This window comes from Danio rerio, chromosome 12, assembly GCF_052040795.2.
Source record: "Danio rerio strain M-AB ecotype USA chromosome 12, GRCz13ab, whole genome shotgun sequence".
Lineage (NCBI taxonomy): Eukaryota > Metazoa > Chordata > Actinopteri > Cypriniformes > Danionidae > Danio > Danio rerio.
Genome location: NC_141032.1, coordinates 14,291,919 through 14,311,154, shown reverse-complemented (window position 1 = coordinate 14,311,154; position 19,236 = coordinate 14,291,919). Strand labels below are relative to the sequence as shown.

Genomic DNA, 19,236 nt, shown 5'->3' with positions numbered 1-19,236 from the left:
CAGAGTGCAAGAATATGTGTATAGCATAATCATCTCATAATTTCATTTTAAAATTATTCAGAATTATGCATATAGTTGTATTCTGATGTCATGACTTTTTTTTGCATTGGACCTGAACCATGGCCTCTTCTCAAAAGCCCCCCATCCCCCATGTATTTATAATATTTGTTATAAGCAAATATATAAAAATATTTTTATTTATTTTAAATAAAAAAGTATTATTATAATTGTTGGTATTATTATTATTAATATTATAAAATTTATATTCTAAACAAGTAACAGAAATTTGTCCTAAATGTAACTGTAACACAAAGACAAAACTGGAGTGATATGCTAGGATCATTTAAAGTTCTTTGCAGGAATAGCATATTCATTTAATTAATTTTGCATTTCTGTGTGGAGTTTGCATGTTCTCCCCTTGTTGGCGTGGGTTTCCTCTGGGTGTTCCGGTTTCCCCCGCAAGTCCAAAGACATGCGCTATAGGGGAATTGAATAATCTAAATTTGCTGTAGTGTATGAATGTGAATGTGTATGGATGTTTCACAGTACTGGGTTGCAGCTGAAAGGGCATCCACTGTGTAAAACATATGCTGGAATAGTTGACGGTTCATTCCGCTGTGGTGACCCCTGATTAAATAAAGAGGCTAAGCCGAAAAGAAAATGAGTGAATGAATGAGAATTGTCTCTTGTCTTTTAGAACCGACTCATAATGATTTTAGGCCTAATCCTACCTCCCTGACTTTTCATCCCTATCCCTCCTTTCTGCATCATAGCATGTTTAGTTAAAATATCCGTTTTCACAATGCATGCGCGCAGCGTATTTTTTCGACGTGCATGTTACAACTGGGATTCCTCTTCTGTCCTCAGATGTGCTGCTGATTCCCACAGTTGCAAAAACTGCTTCCTAAGAATTTTGAATGTACAATTGCTTTGTTTAATTAAAAAAATGTCCAAGACAAAGCTAATAAGTTTCTTAAATGTACACTAGCTTTGGAATTTACTGTGATGTGACAAGGCGCCACCTAAAATCTTGCCTAGGGCGCCAAATTGGTTTGGGCTGGCCCTGACGGATTGTAACTGGAAGGTCATCCGCTGTGTAAAACATATGCTGGATAAGTTGGTGGTTCATTCCGCTTTGGCAACCCCTGATTAATAAAGGGGCTTAGTTAAAAAGAAAATGAATGAATATACATCCAAATCAGTGCTTCCCACAGGTATGAAATATACTTGCTATAGTAGCCCAATTGAAAGCACCTTTTACCCACAGCACAAATATTTAACTACATGCAACAAGCAAAAAATAATATGATTTTTAACAATATTTTCATTTATTATGACACTGTTGTACACTTTTTCTTTTCAACGGGTGAAACTTATTTTTTCCTGAAAAAAGCTGTTCAAATAAAATAATAAATCCACTATTCTCTTATTTTTATGCTGTTCATGAGACATGTGCACCCATTGGTAAAAGCTGCTCTCTTTTTCTCTCAAGTTCAGGGTCAAGTTTCTTTATTGACATGACATTTTATGCTGTATTGCCAAAGCATTTAGTACATGTATAAAATGTGTAATATACAGAAATGGCAAAAGTACACACATCCTTCCAAGTACAGATACTCATGTTTAAAACAACTTTGGTAAAAGTAGAAGTACTGACTACACTTTTGTACTTAAGTAAAAGTAAAGAAGTACAGCCTCAAAAATGTACAAAAATAAAAAGCACCTGTTAAATAATAGGTAACTAAGGGTGCTTTCACACCTGCCTTATTTAGTTCGATTGTATCGCACTAGAGTTCGTTTTCTCTTTTGGTGTGGTTCGTTTGGGCAGGTGAGAATGCAGCAATCGTACTCGAGTGTGCAACAAAAGCGGACCAAATAAGCGTACCTAGACCTGCTTGAAGAGTTGGAGCAGTTCGTTTGTGGTGAGAATATGATTCGTACTAAAACAGGTCCAAATCCAGGACTAATCCAGCTGCCGTAGGCCGATGCGCTGTGCATTAGTGGATATGGAGGAAAAATATTTGTTGACAGTGCTTTACTAACACACACACAGAGAGAGAGAGAGAGAGAGAGAGAGAGAGAGAGAGAGAGAGAAAACATTACCTGATGGATCGTTGGTAATATTTCCACAAGATGACCATGTCACAGTTTAGCTAAATTAATTCATGTCTCCTCCTGAAGTGATGAGTGATTCATTAAAACACTGTTTTCCGGCCGCAGCCGCGCTTTATTCTAGAAATTTATAGTCTGTCTAAGTCAGGCATACAATCAGTCAGCACTGTCGTCCCTCCAGAGTAAAAGCAACATTTTGCGTCTGCTGGTTTTGTTTACTTGCGGGAGTTCATTGGCATTTTCCCGCACGTGAATTCTAACTAATCAGTAAGCAGTTTAGGAAATATCTTCAACAACATCTGGCCAATGAGAGATGTGGATTTTGTCAGATGACTGCATTTTGGTTCGTTTCAAGTGGTTCAGACCAAAGCCAGCAGTGTGGTGTGAAAACGACCCAAAGACGGCAGAACATGCAACAATGTATCAATTATTGTCCTTGGTCCAGACCAAACGAAGCAAACTACAGATGTGAAAGCACTCTAAATTGGCAGTAGTGTATAAATGTGTGTGTGAATGTAAGTGTGTATGGGTGTTTCCCACTACTTGGAAGCAGGGCCGGCGCGTCCATAGAGGCGACCTAGGCAGCCACCTAGGGCGGCAGTATAGAGAGGGCGGCATCCGCGACACCTCCCTTACCACTCGCGTTCTCAGTTATGTGCGTGACACCTCCCTGAGCACCCACGCGTCCTCAGTTATATCTGCGTATAGGGCGGCAGAATAGAGGTCCGCGACACCTCACTTCATTTTCATAACCGGTCACTTTCGTTTTCACATTGGGGTTGAGGTGTGATCGTCCTCTGTCTAGAGCGGCAGTTCAGCTTGCTCCGGCCCTGACTTTAAGGGTATCCACTGTGTAAAACACAGTGCTGGAATAATTGGTGGTTAATTCTGCTGTGGCAACCCCGTATAAATTAAACTAACTGCCATTTCCAATTTTTATGTAAAATGTTTGCTGCCAGTTTCATAAAAGGAGCCAAGCAGCATCTCTCCCTGTAATATAACCTCACAACATTGCTCAAAAAGGTGGCTCATGTATCATCATGCTGACGCAAACTCACAGCATTTATCATGTAGTTTTGTGGCTGTTAGATCAAAAACATCAGCTGCCATTCATGTTCATATACTCTAAAATAATTCTGTAGGCCTGTCTATCTTTATAAATAATTACATCCAAAATATATTCATTTACATAAATTATATATATATATATATATATATATATATATATATATATATATATATATATATTATTGCATGCATTTTTTTTTCAGGTTTTCCTCACCCAATCCTGAACCATCTCCTGGGAATTCTTTTATGGATCATGCAGCATCTCCCACCGTGAATCAACACCATAACTTCACTATCTATCCAGCAATGTAAGTTCGATTGAATGTTCTTGATTGTTTTTCCCCCATGCCATTTATGTCATATAACAAAATCAGTGCATGACTGCTGTGGATGTATGTGTACATCTGAAGGAATGACACCATGATAGACGCAGAGGGAGAATTTGACCTGGACGAGACCATGGACATGGCCCGACAGGTGGAGGAGTTTCTCAGGCAACCCATGGAAACCACGTGGAGTGGACAACAGTCGTGACCTTTAACCTTGTGATCTCTCATCCCAACTACACAAACTCAATGGTTCTATTCCATAATTTCATCTTAAGAAATGTGAAATGTTTGTCTTAGCTGATCAGTGGATGTTTATCTGCCTTTGCTTTTCATAATAGTTTGATGTGTAATTTCCTATTAACCAGCAAAACATAGTAGAGTGTCATGTACACTGATGATGTGGACTTCTATTTAGCTGGATATGAATGGCTGCTTTTCTAGTCTAATGTTGGTTTGCTACTATTATTAACTTTTACTGCTTTTGTTATAGGCATCTTATAACTATTTTATGATGATCAAATCTTTAAATCAATTCAGACGGTTAGCTCTTTAAAGACATTTGAGCTCTCTGTGTAATTTGTTCACCTTTAGTTCAATTTCTTTATACCTGCAGTGTGGCGTTTTTATGGTGACCCAGTGGTTCAGAAAATAAAAACAAGCAAACATAACAGAATCAAGCCACAACACAAAAATGCTCCAGTGCACCGGATTTATTAATTAACTACTAACTGGCTAAGGCTAATTATATCCACATTTTTGTTAGTAACCTGTTGATTTTCAAACCTTAAATAATGTAGCATTTTCTTAAAATATCCACATATGTGAATTCTGTATTGTTAAAATTGTATGTATTCCCTTTCTATTATTGGAATCTGATTTAAGCTGTGTTTGTAGGAGTGTGTAAACAATTGTCATTATCGATAGCGCATCCTGAGTTCAAGTCCCAGCTTATAGACCTTCCCACCCTCCACTAGAACTTTGTTTTCTTTTTTCTATCACATAAAAAAACATTGGCTAAAAGAAATGTTTAAAAAATCTTAAGGTGCTTCTCCACAGCATGGCAGTTTGGTTTGTTATGGCTCATTTTGGGGGCCACTATGTTCCATACCTAGTACCAAGTACTTTATAACTACAACCTTAGGTGACGTTTTAAGTGAGCTGTATCATTCATCACCACACTTCCAGACTCATTGGAATTGTGACACGAGACACAAAACCTGCTATATAAATTTGCAGATGCAGCAAAAGCTTGTGCATGTCTTTGTCTGCTTTAGAATAGATTACTGTAATTTACTCTTCATCTGGATTCCTGACAAAAGTTTACAGAAATGACATGAACAGTGCTGCCACTTCTTGGTAGTCAAGGAACTGATTCAGTGTGAGCTGGATGGGAAAGATTTTAGGGTATTCACAGCAGTAGAGGTGACACAATTATAGTGATAATCTAGTGCTTCCCACACATAGGCTTTACTTGGGCAGGCCACCCAGGTGTATTAACGACTGCCCAAGTATATTTAGTGGCACTTCTTTTTTTTTATTACTATTATTATCATCATCCTTTTACACCTTTTTTGTATATTCGTCCAATATAACCAAACATCTGCGATCAATTAAGTAGTGGAAAGTCTTCGTTTTGCATGCGCGAGACCTGTCAACACTCCCACAGACAGCCTCAAGTGCTCTGCAGACCCACAGAGACGTGTCTTTTTAATACTTCAATAAAAAAAAACTTTCTCAACCATTTGGTAGAGCAGGCAGTTAAAGGGTTATTTAAATAATCTACACATTTCAATCTTGTAAATATTATAAGTTTTTGAGATATTGTTTTTTTCCCCCTTTTTGTCATTTGGTTCTCATTTGCTGTATATTTTATATACTTGTCTAAAATTATTTGGCATTCAAGATTGTTTTAAGCTTGAAAGTGAGAGATGAGCAGAATCTATGTGTCAGTGGGTGCACATGGCTCCAGAAAAGCATAAAAGTAAGAAAAAATGTGGATTTCTTTTTTTTATTTCAACCGTCTTTTTTAACTTTATTCCATTAAAAAGAAACTGTGTATAACAATGTATAACAATGTCATAACAATTAAAATTATTGTTAAAAATTAAATTAGGTTTTGTTTTTCGTATATAGTTAACTATTTTTGTGATGTGGTTAAATGTTTTTTTAATCTAGCTACCATCGCAAGTATATTTCAAACCTGTGGCAAAGTGTCTTTAAGACAAGTCATTTTACTCGGCGGATATTTTTTAACACCTTTGGGGAGTATGCTCGTACATTCTGTTTGAATAAGGAAACATCAAATTGTCCAAAAATTCCAGCCAAGCTTATGATTGAATTTCATTTATGAAATCATCAATAATTTTAAACAACAACTGTTTCTTTAGTTTCATGTCTAAAGTTCGAATTACACAAAATCTGCAGAAAGTCACGTCTTGTCTGACCCCCTCTCCCAGAGTATCGTCAGTTAATTGCGATCGAGGATTGGCTCCTGTACTAGAAGGCGGGCTTTATTTGCCATATAGCAATCAATGATTGGCTTCTGTACTCGAAGGCGAGCTTTATTTGCCATATTGACTGTTACACTTTTCCCCATTCAAAACGATGCGAGTAACATGTCTTATGCATTCTATAGTCTTTGCCTGTGGGAAGCACTGTAATCCCTCCCATTTTTGTACTAAACTGCAATGGAAATCCTGGGTGAGCATTGTAACTTTACTTGTACACCTTTTTCATGAAAACTGGCACTTTGCTTACATTATTATTACAATTCAGTTAGACAATCAGTTTACAATCGCTTGTCTCATCCCTCTTCAGAAGTGTGCTAAAATCAAACCTGATGGCATTATCTAACAGCAGAAATACTCCGTGGTGCAGTTTTTCAGTCACAAAAATGTGTTAAAGAGCTATTCACACATAATGAGTCATTCCTTCTAAAATGTGAAAGACAGCATGAATCTTTTTTTAAAAGAGTCTCCTCTGCCATGTTAACATCAAATAATGCTCACAGTGGAAAAGTAGCACATTAAACTGTGTGGATAGATCCTAAAAATGCTACTCTGAATGTTTTTTTTCCGATATTCAGGAGTGTTGTGTTGTAGCCTAATTCTGATATGTTGTGACTTGCTTCTGTTTCTACCTCTGTCTGTCTGTTTCACAATAACATAATGCTGGCTTTGCTTTTTTTTCCTTTAAACTCCTAGCGTTGGATGTTGTCAGTTGTTCTAGTAAACTTCACACCTCTGGCCTCAAGAGGCACACTAGAGACTGACATATCTTTCTTATTAGCTACTAAAATTTAACATATTCTCATTTGTCTGGAAGCACACTATCAACGGTTAACATACATATTTATGCTGCATTTTGTCTGAGAAAAAGTTCAGATTTTTTTTCAGATTTAGGTTTTTTTGGCAAACATGAAAACAAAAAAAAATCAAAAATCAAATTTTATCACATCTATTTGGTTTTAAATCAGATACATATCCAGTATCTGGATATCTGACCTGTCTTAATAAACAGCCACCATAATGCTAGGGCGATGCACTTGCCTACAGTTTCACACATGCACGTTCACACACAATCGGTCTCTCACTTTCTGCCTCTTTAGTTTATTCAAATGCATTCAAATAAATGTTGGCAAATCTTGCATGCTACTTAATTTCAATTCTAGATATATACAAACTGCAGATGCAAACTTTTTTCACTTTTAAATCCTTTCGGTCAAAGTTTGCAGCATGGATATCCACAGCTTTCAGATTAATGCAGAATGTTAAAAGTATTGCATACAGTCAAAAGATCAGATCTGTGCATTAAGACTTGCAGTATAAACGCAGGCTTAGTTGTATTGCCCCTTATGGGTTGCATTTAACACAGTTTGGCTTTGAATTTTTATCAACTGTCATAAAGTTTTGTCATCTTTGCATTTATATATTGCAAACCAATTGAGGAATACAAATTGTTTCAATAACTTTTTATTTTTATTTGAATCTTAAATTAGCTTCTTGGTTAAAGTTTAAGCTGGTAGCTTTTTTTGAAGACTTTTTTTCTTAAAGGGGTGGTCCAGAGTGTATTTTTAAGGCTTGGTTGTGTTTATTAGATGCAAAGCAATGTGTGCTCATGCTTCATTTGTAAAAAAAATCACGTTATTTTTTATATACTTTGATTATGCGCTGCTACTCAGTTAACATGAAAACAACTGTTATGTTTCCTAGTTCCTCAGAAAGGCCCGCCCTCGAGAGGCTCTGGTTGGTCAGCTAACACAATGTGCAGTGATTCACCGGTCAGGAAAAGTGTCACGCCCCTACAAGCATGTGCTTTTGCTCTGTGTAAACAAACACTGTTAGTCTGAGTAGATGTTAGCTATATCAGTTTGTGCCTGAATCAAACAGAAAATGACACAGAGTACACAGCTGAACGTCACGCCTGCTCTCTAAAATAAAATCTGACAAGTGTCTTTCACATGTATTCATAATAAGCATGTGTAAGTAATATGAAACATTCTCATACCTTTTGTGACTTCGTTATTTGAGATGTAGAACGCAGGGAAAGCGGCTGCATAGAGAGACACTGCAGCACTGGTGAAGATTGTGAGCGTTTACAGCGGTTTGCTGTATGAATATAAATTTATAGCTAAATTGTTAGCGGTGACAAACAGCAATTTCCCGTTTTTTACATCCTTGTTTAAGTCTTCGCTACGACATACCGTTAACGCTAAAAACTGTGCATGTAACAGATTAAATTGAACAAATAAAAATACCAACAAGCTGTGGCTCACAATCCACAGTTTCGTCTATACTGAAAAGCTAAAAGCTGTCCTTTTTCAAATACTAGCTATAGATTTTTTATAATTCTCTGGAACATAATTAAAATTAAATTGTAAGCACTTATCTCCTTGTGTCGTGTCCTTTGAAAGCCCAAATACAGAAACAGAAGAAGCTCTGTGGAAATAGCAACGTTGGACAGCATTTTAGCTTGCTCTGTTATAACATTACAGCGTCTCTGGCCACACCCCATTGATGCACGGGGATTATGTTTGTGGAGAATATTCGTAACCTGAAGCATTTGTGATCTCACTAACTCTGGTGTAATTTTTTGTGGTCCCCAGACTTTGTTCGCTGTAGGTTTTGCTAAGCTAACTCTATAAAAGCCAATGTCTCTCTTTGCATTGAACTTTAAGCATCTTACATTCAGAGATGTTGTTTATGTTCACAAAGCTACATACACATGAACTAAATTTTAAAATAAGATATTATAGTGGACCACCCCTTAAAGTTTATTTTGACAGCATTATTTGCACATGTGAGTCAAACATAATGTTCTCTGATAAACATGTTACATTGGTCAAATGAATGAAAATCTATTTGTTTTTATTAATATGAAAATTGACAATCAGTTAAAATCTATTATTATTAGTGTCTGATCTGTTCTGCATCTTTTTTTTTTTTTAAATAACAGATTTTGATCCTGGTTACCCAATTATAGCTGAGCCATGGTCCTATTTACTTCCTGTGCCTTAAACAGCTGAGGTTTGTCCAGTAGTTATACCAAAGTGTATTTTTAACTTGCTTATGTCTGAACATTCTTAAATGCCCTTAGATATTTAGATCTTAAATTAATTTGAAGCTGCAGAGCATATTTTTCCCAGTTAAATAAACTCTGAATATTTATTTATTTCTCATTGGCAAAATTTCAGAAGATATCAAGACTTATTTATAAAATCAAATATGTCATTCTTTTGCCTTCTTGCCTGTGTTATGAAATTGAATTTAAATTAATGAAAGTCAGTGTCTGTTAATCAGAAATATTTTCTTCAAAGGGCAGTAATAGTTTAAAAAAATGCAAAACAAACACCTAATGTAACAATTAAAAACAACTATTTCTTCTTGTCAGTCAGGATATAGTCACTTTCCCTCGAAGAGGCCTCAGGAAAGTACACATCAAAGAGATGTCTTTACAGAACCTATGCAGACAGAATTATATAAAAGAAATACATATATACATAAATACATATATAAATATACTGATTAAAAGATCTAACACAATCTAGAAATATATAATGTTGTGTTGCAAATAAGTTGTGTTTGAATTGACTATAGCGCAACTGTAACTTGTTTTTAATGTGAAACTAATTTGATGGTTTGTCTTTATTTTTTTTCTTTAAATCTTGCTCTTTTGAACAATTTTTTTTTTTTTTTTTGTATTTTCTTTGTGTTGGAAATAACATGTTATTATGTTCTGTACGTAAGGGATAATGTCCGGTCAGGAAACTCCCACAGGGTGATCAGGACCCATCACTAAGTGCAGGAGTTGTCCTGTATTTTTTTATATATATATATATGTGTATAATTGGCTGGCTATATGTTAACTCTCTTATATGGCTACCTAACAAATAAAGATAACAAAACTGATTTTCTTTTCTGAAATTGTGTTCTGCAATAAGGGTTGGAAGATAGCAAACAGGTGCCATGGATCAGTCATCATTATAAGAGTCATTATTTAGAAATATATGAATACCAGAATTCTCCACTTGATGAAATATTCATTGAGCCATGTAAAAATGACAAACGACTTCTGGTTCTTCTTAGTGTTGCACAATACCAAAATTTTGACTACAATACCTAAATTAAATATCACGTTACCGATACTACATCTATACTACACCATAATTGTTTACTTTTAAAATATTATTTGTTAATAAACAGTTAATAAAGTGTGTGCTGTCAGAATAAACAGAGTAGAATCATTTTTAAAAAGTAAAACAAATATAGAAATAACTACTTTGTCAGCAATCCAGTTGAGCTGTGTTAACAGGAATATAATAGTTGCAGCTTTGTTTAAACTATAGACTAAAGTGCACATAATGTTTTTGGTTTGGTTCTTTAAGAACCTAGATATGTTGCTTGGTCCTCACTGTTCATGACACAGTGATCCTGTTATATGCATTTATAATTACATACTGTTGAAGTCAGAACTATAAGCCCCCCTTTGATTTGCTTTGATTCATTTTAATATTTTCCAAATGATGTTTAACAGCAAGGAAATTTTCACAGTATGTCTGATAATATTGTTTCTTCTGGAGAAAGTCTTTTTTTTATTTTAGCTAGAATAAAAGCAGTTTTTAATTCTTTAAACACCATTTTAGGGTCAAAGTTATTAGCCCCTTTAACCCATATATTTTTTTTCAATAGTCTACAGAACAAACCATCGTTATACAATAACTTGCCTACCCTAACCTGCCTAGTTAACCTAGGTAAGCGTTTAAATGTCCCTTTAAGCTGTATAGAAATGTCTTAAAAATATCTAGTCAAATATTATTTACTGTCATCATGGCAAAGATAAAATAAATCAGTTATTAGAAATTAGTTATTTAAACTATTATGCTTAGAATTGTGTTGAAAATATTTTCTCTCTGTTGAGGAAATCATCCCATAGCTTTAGATGGTGTTTACAGACCTCTACTTACATTTGTCATGTGGTGTGACTGTCAAGTTGTGTGACCATACTGATAGGAGAATATTTCCCAGCATATCACTGTTGTGACATGATTTACACACAATCTCATAAGAAATTTATGCACAAAAACAATTTTTTTAATCTAATTGTAAAGATTTATGTTGAAGCCACCATGGGAGTATTAATTTTCATTTTATTTCAAATAAATTTGTCACAACATATGACAATTTTAGACTAAAAGAAAATTGATTAAAAAATCCCATTTTCAATACAAAATTTAAATGGGAAATGTAAGGGTGAGTACTACTGTTGTAAATGAGGGCGATGCCAACCCTCTTGTGCACCACCAGAGGGAACCATCGCCAGAATTCTGATTCGACTCACGGACTCAAAATCCCATAAGCCCTGCTACCTGGCACTGATTACGGTCCAGGTGCAACTCATCAGCTCTTGTGTATATATACCACACTCACGCTCCGGTTCGTTGCAAAGTCTTGATTTGCCTGGCTGTCATTTCTGAGCGTTCCATACTCCCTGCTTCGGACTGATCTGTGTTTCTGACCCTGTGCTTGTTCTACGATTACGAAAGACATCTGCCTGCCCCTGATCTCCAGCCTGTTATTCTGACCAGTAAGATATCTGCCTGCCTTTGAACTTTTGCCTGTCCCACGTTCTGTCTCCTGGATTGCCCCGTTGTGTTTGTTTGTATGTGTGCTCTTAATAAAGCTTGCAAATGGATTCAATGCCTTCTGACTCATCACAACAGAAGACTTCGCCACTACAGAATCCAGCAGCTTTAGCACAAGTCTCGACTGAACTTTCCGCTCAAGCCACTCAGTTAGCCACCCATCATCAACAACTCACCCATCTAACTTCTCTCACGGAGGAACTGGTGAGAGCTATGCAGCAACTCCGTCATCCGAATCCTGCAGTTACCCCGCCTGCTACCATGACAGCTTCTCAACCAACGCATGTCTCCAATGCTCCGGCTACCGTAAGTCCCCGATTAGCTTTTCCTGAAAAGTTTGATGGGTCACCTTCTCGCTGCAAAGGCTTCTTATTGCAATGCAAACTATTTGTTAACCAACAACCTGCATTATATCCCACTGATTCTAGTCGGGTGGCTTTTGTATGCAACCTGTTAACGGGGAAAGCGCTGGAATGGGCTACAGCGATATGGAAGGAGGAGGAATGTAACTATCCCACATTTGAAACTTTTCTCAAGCAATTTCGGGAAGTGTTCGAGCACCCAGCAGATGGGAGAAGCCCCGGTGAGCAGTTACTTTCTCTTACACAGGGGCGTAACACAGCTGCAGAATACGCCCTGTCATTTCGCACTCTCGCCGCTCAAACTAACTGGGTTGAGGATACACTGAAGACACTATTCAGACGGGGTCTGAATACCAATCTACAATCTGAATTGGCTTGCCGTGACGAAGGAAAGAAATTGAACGAACTCATTGAACTTACCATCCGTCTTGATCATCTGATTCGCAGCCGTAGAAATCCTCGCACACAGCTCCATGTTTCAAGTGACACGCCCCCTGATGAACCCATGCAACTGGGTTTCACCCGTCTCACCCATGAAGAAAGAATGCATCGATTGCAAAATCATCTATGCCTGTACTGCGGTTAATCAGGGCACAGGAAATCCACCTGCAGCGTACGACCTCAGACACCAGTTCAATCGGTGAGTCCTTCCCATGTTCCTGCACTTTTCAGTGTACTGATTCCTGTGATTATTAAATTTGATAAAAGAATGATTAATACTACGGCTCTTGTCGACTCTGGATCTGCCGGAAACTTTATATCTAAGAAATTTGCTTTATGTCACGAACTATCTCTCAGCTCATATGATTCCTGTCTTGCAGTGGAAGCACTAGACGGTCGTCCTGTGGGTGAGAGACGCATCCGTATGATTACGAATAAGCTACAGTTACAAGTTGGTGTTCTACACATTGAAGAAATGCAATTCTACATTATTGATTCAGTTAATCATCCACTGGTGTTGGGACTGCCCTGGTTAAGGCGACATGATCCTCATATCTCCTGGAGGGACGGACAGATATTGCAGTGGAGTGAGTCATGCATGAAACAGTGCATCCAGCCCATTCACAAAATTCCATTACGAACCACCAATGTGTTACCTGAACTCGTTGATGAACTAATCCCCATTGAGTACCATGACTTACATGAAGCTTTTAGCAAACAAAAAGCTACTCAACTTCCCCCACATCGACCAAGTGATTGTGCTATTGAGTTAATTCCAGGTTCAAGTCCTCCAACGGGTCGAATATTCCCTCTGTCACAACCTGAGCACAAGGCAATGTCTGAATATATCGACGAGGAATTGGCCAAGGGTTTCATCCGACCTTCTACATCTCCTGCTTCAGCTGGATTCTTCTTTGTAAAGAAGAAAGATGGCAGTTTACGTCCCTGTATTGATTACCGAGGGCTCAATGAAATCACCGTAAAATTCCGCTATCCATTACCCCTCGTACCTCCTGCCCTGGAACAGTTAAGAAAGGCTAGATATTATACCAAGCTTGATCTTCGCAGTGCATATAACCTTGTCAGAATCCGTGCTGGTGACGAGTGGAAGACCGCGTTTTCCACCACTAGGGGGCACTATGAGTACACGGTAATGCCCTTCGGCCTGTCAAACTGTCCATCCGTGTTCCAATCTTTTATGAACGATGTCTTTCGGGATATGCTGGATCGCTGGGTCATCATTTACATCGACGACATCCTCATATATTCAAACACGATGAAGGAACATGTTGAACATGTACGTATGGTGTTGCAACGCATGATTCAACATCGTCTGTACGCCAAATTAGAGAAGTGTGAATTTCACCAGACACAGATCGCCTTTTTGGGATACGTCATCAGTGCAGAAGGGATTACCATGGATGATACGAAGGTACAGGCAGTTCAACGATGGCCGTTACCCCAGAATCTCAAGGAGTTGCAGCGATTTCTAGGTTTTGCCAACTTCTATAGACGGTTTATCAGAGGCTTTAGTTCAATAGCCGCACCATTAACAGCCATGACCAAACGAAATTCCCACAAACTATCCTGGTCCTCTGAAGCACGCCAAGCATTTAGCGATCTGAAGACTCAATTCACCACAGCTCCTATTCTCCGTCATCCCAACCCAGACCTACCTTTCATTGTGGAAGTGGATGCATCCAACACAGGAGTCGGTGCTGTGTTATCTCAACGTCAGGGTCAACCATCCAAAATGTATCCATGTGCCTTCTTCTCCCGTAAATTGACCAGCGCAGAACGAAACTATGATGTGGGAAATCGCGAATTACTGGCAATGAAATTAGCCCTGGAAGAATGGAGACACTGGCTGGAGGGGGCTAGTCAGCAATTCACCATATTAACTGACCACAAGAATCTGGAATATCTTCTCTCAGCCAAACGTCTAAATCCCAGACAAGCTCGTTGGGCTTTGTTCTTCACCAGATTCGACTTCATTGTCACCTATAGACCAGGGAGTAAAAACAGTAAGGCAGATGCACTATCCAGGCTATCAGAGGATAAAACCCCAATTAGTGATGAAACCATTATTCCTACGAACTTACTAGTGGCTCCAGTACAGTGGGACATACTTACCGAGATCCAAGAGGCCAACCGAGAAAACAACCCTCCAGTAGACTGTCCGAATCACCTGATTTTTGTACCCAATAACATACGTACCAGATTACTGACCCATATTCATGACACTCCCAGTTCGGGGCATCCAGGCATCACTGCAACTTTGGAGTTAGTCAAAGCCCGTTTCTGGTGGCCGTCCCTCACGAAGGATGTAATTAATTATGTTCAGAAATGTAAAATTTGCCAAAGCACGAAGGCATCTCACCAAACCCCTGCTGGCCTGTTACAACCGCTACCGGTTCCGCAACGGCCCTGGTCCCATATAGCGGTGGACTTCATTACGGATCTCCCTGTTTCCCAGAACAACACAGTCATTCTCACGGTGGTTGATCGTTTCTCCAAGGCTTGTCGCCTAATACCGTTGCCCAAATTGCCCTCTGCCTTTGAAACCGCAGAAGCCCTGTGCAATCATGTATTTCGAATGTTTGGCTTACCTGATGATATCGTCTCAGACAGGGGATCCCAATTCACTTCCCGGGTATGGTCCGCTCTCTGTAAAAATCTAAATATTAATGTTAGTCTCACCTCAGGGTACCATCCTCAATCCAACGGCCAAACTGAACATATGAATCAAGAAGTCATTCGATTTCTACGTTCCTACTGTCATCAGCAACAGCACGACTGCAGTCGCTATCTGATGTGGGCAGAATATGCACAAAATTCATTAATAAAGCCAGCCACGGGTATTACGCCATTCAAATGTATTCTTGGCTACCAACCACCCCTGTTTCCATGGTCCGGAGAACCCACTGAGTTACCTGCTGTCACGGATTGGCTGCAGCGGAGTGAGGATGTCTGGAACCAGGCTCACAGACATCTCATGAGGGCAGTCAGGAGGAGAGAGATTCAGGCGAACCGTCACCGACGCCAGGGACCCACGTATCAACCGGGGCAGTGGGTGTGGTTGTCGACACGAGACCTTCGTCTGAGATTGCCCTGCCGCAAACTCAGTCCCAGGTATGTAGGGCCATTCAAAATTGTACGCCAGATTACTCCAGTGTCTTTTCGCTTAGCCTTGCCTAATCATTATCGTATTTCTCCTACTTTCCACATGTCATTACTCAAACCCGCTGGTGGTCCACGAGAGGAGGCGGTTGAGGAGGAATCGGAAACCAGGACCCCTCCACCTGTCATGATCGAGGGCGAGGAAGCTTACCTCGTTCGAGAAGTGCTGGACTCTCGACGTCGGGGTGGCGCCCTCCAATATCTGGTGGACTGGGAAGGGTACGGTCCAGAGGAACGGTCCTGGGTGAATGCTAGAGATATTCTAGACCCAACTCTCACGGAAGAGTTTCATCAAAGGTTCCCAGAGAAACCAGCCCCCCGACAGCGCGGTAGACCCCGGCGTCAGGTGCCTTCTCGCTTCAGGAGCCGCTCGCAGGAGGGGGGTTCTGTTGTAAATGAGGGCGATGCCAACCCTCTTGTGCACCACCAGAGGGAACCATCGCCAGAATTCTGATTCGACTCACGGACTCAAAATCCCATAAGCCCTGCTACCTGGCACTGATTACGGTCCAGGTGCAACTCATCAGCTCTTGTGTATATATACCACACTCACGCTCCGGTTCGTTGCGAAGTCTTGATTTGCCTGGCTGTCATTTCTGAGCGTTCCATACTCCCTGCTTCGGACTGATCTGTGTTTCTGACCCTGTGCTTGTTCTACGATTACGAAAGACATCTGCCTGCCCCTGATCTCCAGCCTGTTATTCTGACCAGTAAGATATCTGCCTGCCTTTGAACTTTTGCCTGTCCCACGTTCTGTCTCCTGGATTGCCCCGTTGTGTTTGTTTGTATGTGTGCTCTTAATAAAGCTTGCAAATGGATTCAATGCCTTCTGACTCATCACAACAACTACACAGCTCAATCTATGTATGCCGATTTTTTTTATATTTTTTAAATAAAAAAATTCACTTCATAACATATTTTCTATAATTCAAATATGTTTGCTTTGCTGTATCTTAGATATCAAGGCCAACACGATCAGTCACCTCTATTGATGAGCACTCGCAACTACAGCTGTCACTCAAAAGCACTGGTACTAAAAAAATGTGTAATCATATCGTTTTAAGAGCCAGGGTATCGCGATACTTTTTAAAAATTGGTATATCGTACAACATTGGTTCATAAAATGCCTGAAGAAGATTTTAGCAGACTAGTCATTGTTTTAGCAGCCCTGGCTCAAAATGTGGCATTTTTGCTTCTTGAAGCAAACATATTTTGCAAAGTCATTGTAATATCAAGTAAAGCTAACATTAAATGTTATTTAATACATGACCAGTGCTTAAGCATCACATGGGGTCTGTTAGTATTCGTGACTGCCCTTTTTCAGAGGTGGAAGTCTACAAGCTTTGATGGAGTTGGCCACCTTGTAATTGTCTATGTAGGCAAACCCATGTCTATTGAATATGGTTCTGTTGGGGCTTTGTAGCCATAGGCCTATCCCTTAGCTTGGCCAACTCATAATTAAAGGATCTGTTTAGAGTAAATTCAAACCAGTCCTATCAGGATTTGTTGTATGATCACTGATCATTAACCTTCTCAGGCAACTGCTTTGATCCTGAGTTCATGTAGCGCATACATGAATGAAGGTGTGACATTCAAGTGAACAGTCAATCACATTCCTTGAAACATTGTTACTGTGACTGAGTCAGCTTAATTCACTACCAAAGACTGAAAACATAAAGTGAAATGAACATGCTTGAGAACCACTGATGTAGGGTAATGACAATTTTTGAATAATGGCTCTTTTTTTGCACTTTTCTGTCAGAATTGTATGATCACATGCATTATGTGAATATAAGGATACTGAGCACCCAAGATTTTATTTTTATTTTTTAGGCAAATATCTTTTGCCATAGTCGTATACTGCTTCAAGAGTGCCAGTTAAAATTGAATCAAGAATCAAATTATTAATTTAATAATTGAAATGTATACAGGTTATGCAAAGGGACTTACAAAATAACACACACACACACACACACACACACACACACACACACACACACACACACACACACACATACATACATACATAGAGAGAGACTACCTGAGAAAAGTCATGTTGCCTATCCAAGCTTTAAGAACAAAAATTAATAAGTTGACATCTAGTTGATCATTTGTTATCAGAACTGGCTTATATGAAAGGCAAAGGCCTCTTACCAAAATAAAATGTTCATGCCTTGATTTTTAATTATTTAATTAGGAAAGTAAGGTCTGACTTTGCTTAGACTTAGATAAAAGTATTGTCACTAAATGGAAATAATGTACAGTATAGAATATAAAGTCATGGTGCAGTGGAAACAGAATTAAGACTTACATGAGCTTGTCTGCTATGGCAAAGAAGGCATTCTTGCAGGACTCCCAGAATTCATCAAGATTATTTGGATTTATCTTCAATGCCTCTTCTTTGATCTTTCCCCAGACATGCGCAATAATGTTCATGTCTGGTGACTGGGCTAGTCGATCTTGGAGCACCTTGACCTGCTTTGCTTTAAGGAACTTTGATATGGAGGCTGAAGTATGAGAAAGAGCACTCTCCTGCTGAAGAATTTGCCCTCTCCTGTGGTTCTTGATACCTCAGGCTGTTGATGTTGCCATCCACTCTGCAGGTCTCTCGCATGCCCCTATGCTGAATGTAAACCTAAACCATGATTTTTTCCTTGACCAAACTTGAATGAATTCTGTGAGAATCGTGGGTCCATGTGGGTTCCAATAGGTCTTCAGCTGTATTTTTAATGGTTGTGATGCAGTTCAACAGATGATACATCGGAAAAATCTGCCTACTTGCATTTTTCCAAATGATCAACTAGACGTCAAGTTAATATTTGCTGCTCTTAAAACAGTGATCGATGACAGATAAAGTTCCATCTGTGTTCTGAATGATTTTGAGATATTGAGCTTCAAAGTTTTTGCATTCCATAGCAAACAATATGTATGTAACATTTGTTTTTTAAATAAAAGTGTATATATATATATATATATATATATATATATATATATATATATATATATATATATATATATATAGCCTAATGTTTGTATTTTCAAAAAGATAAGTACATACATTGTGGTTATATTATTCACTTATTTTAGTCTTTCTTTTCTTTTCTTTTCTTCTTCATTAAGTTATCAATATACATGATTATTTACAAGATCATCTTAGCTGTTATCACCTTTTCTGCACTGACTTCTTTCAATAAATATGTCTATGGATCACGCAGTGTATTCCAAACAGGATACATCACCCTATTCAGATTGAAAAAAATCATTGTCGCTAAGTTGAAGTGTTGTTCCAAACTGAAGTGCTCAAAACTGACCACTTACTGGCCCTTTGGAATGAAGGCATGAAAAATCTACTTATGGACACTTGGAGACTTCAACCTTAATTTATAGTTCTTTTAAGAAATACTGCAATTATGGTTCTGAATCCCAACAGTACCATACAGACAGGCTCTAAATCCAGAAACCTTTCATTTTCTGTTTCTTGCTGGTCAAACAATTTTCCCAATCCTGCATGAATCAATAGCAGCTTAAAACTAATCTTTTCTGCGAAGCTGTGAGCACAAGACTATATACATTCCTCAGGAGATATTGCTTCTTCCTCTTCACA

General features: G+C 38.6%; 1 protein-coding gene and 1 long non-coding RNA gene across 2 annotated transcripts in view; one reads left to right on the top strand and one right to left on the bottom strand.

Annotated features, from left to right (window-relative positions):
- Nucleotides 1–4,756, top strand: part of stat5b (signal transducer and activator of transcription 5b) — a gene marked incomplete in the record, with an annotated part of 62,556 nt that extends 57,800 nt beyond the window's left edge. The window contains 2 exon segments of the mRNA NM_001003984.2: nucleotides 3,384–3,488; nucleotides 3,591–4,756. Of these exon segments, the coding sequence (NP_001003984.2) occupies nucleotides 3,384–3,488; nucleotides 3,591–3,714 (229 nt within the window).
- A 4,922-nt stretch (nucleotides 4,757–9,678) lies between these two features.
- LOC147834416 (uncharacterized) lies at nucleotides 9,679–18,317 on the bottom strand. The gene is made up of 2 exons (XR_015503974.1): nucleotides 16,483–18,317; nucleotides 9,679–11,267 (listed from the first exon to the last, which is right to left on the bottom strand). It is a non-coding gene; the product is annotated as an uncharacterized LOC147834416 (long non-coding RNA).
- Between the last annotated feature and the right edge of the window lie 919 nt (nucleotides 18,318–19,236).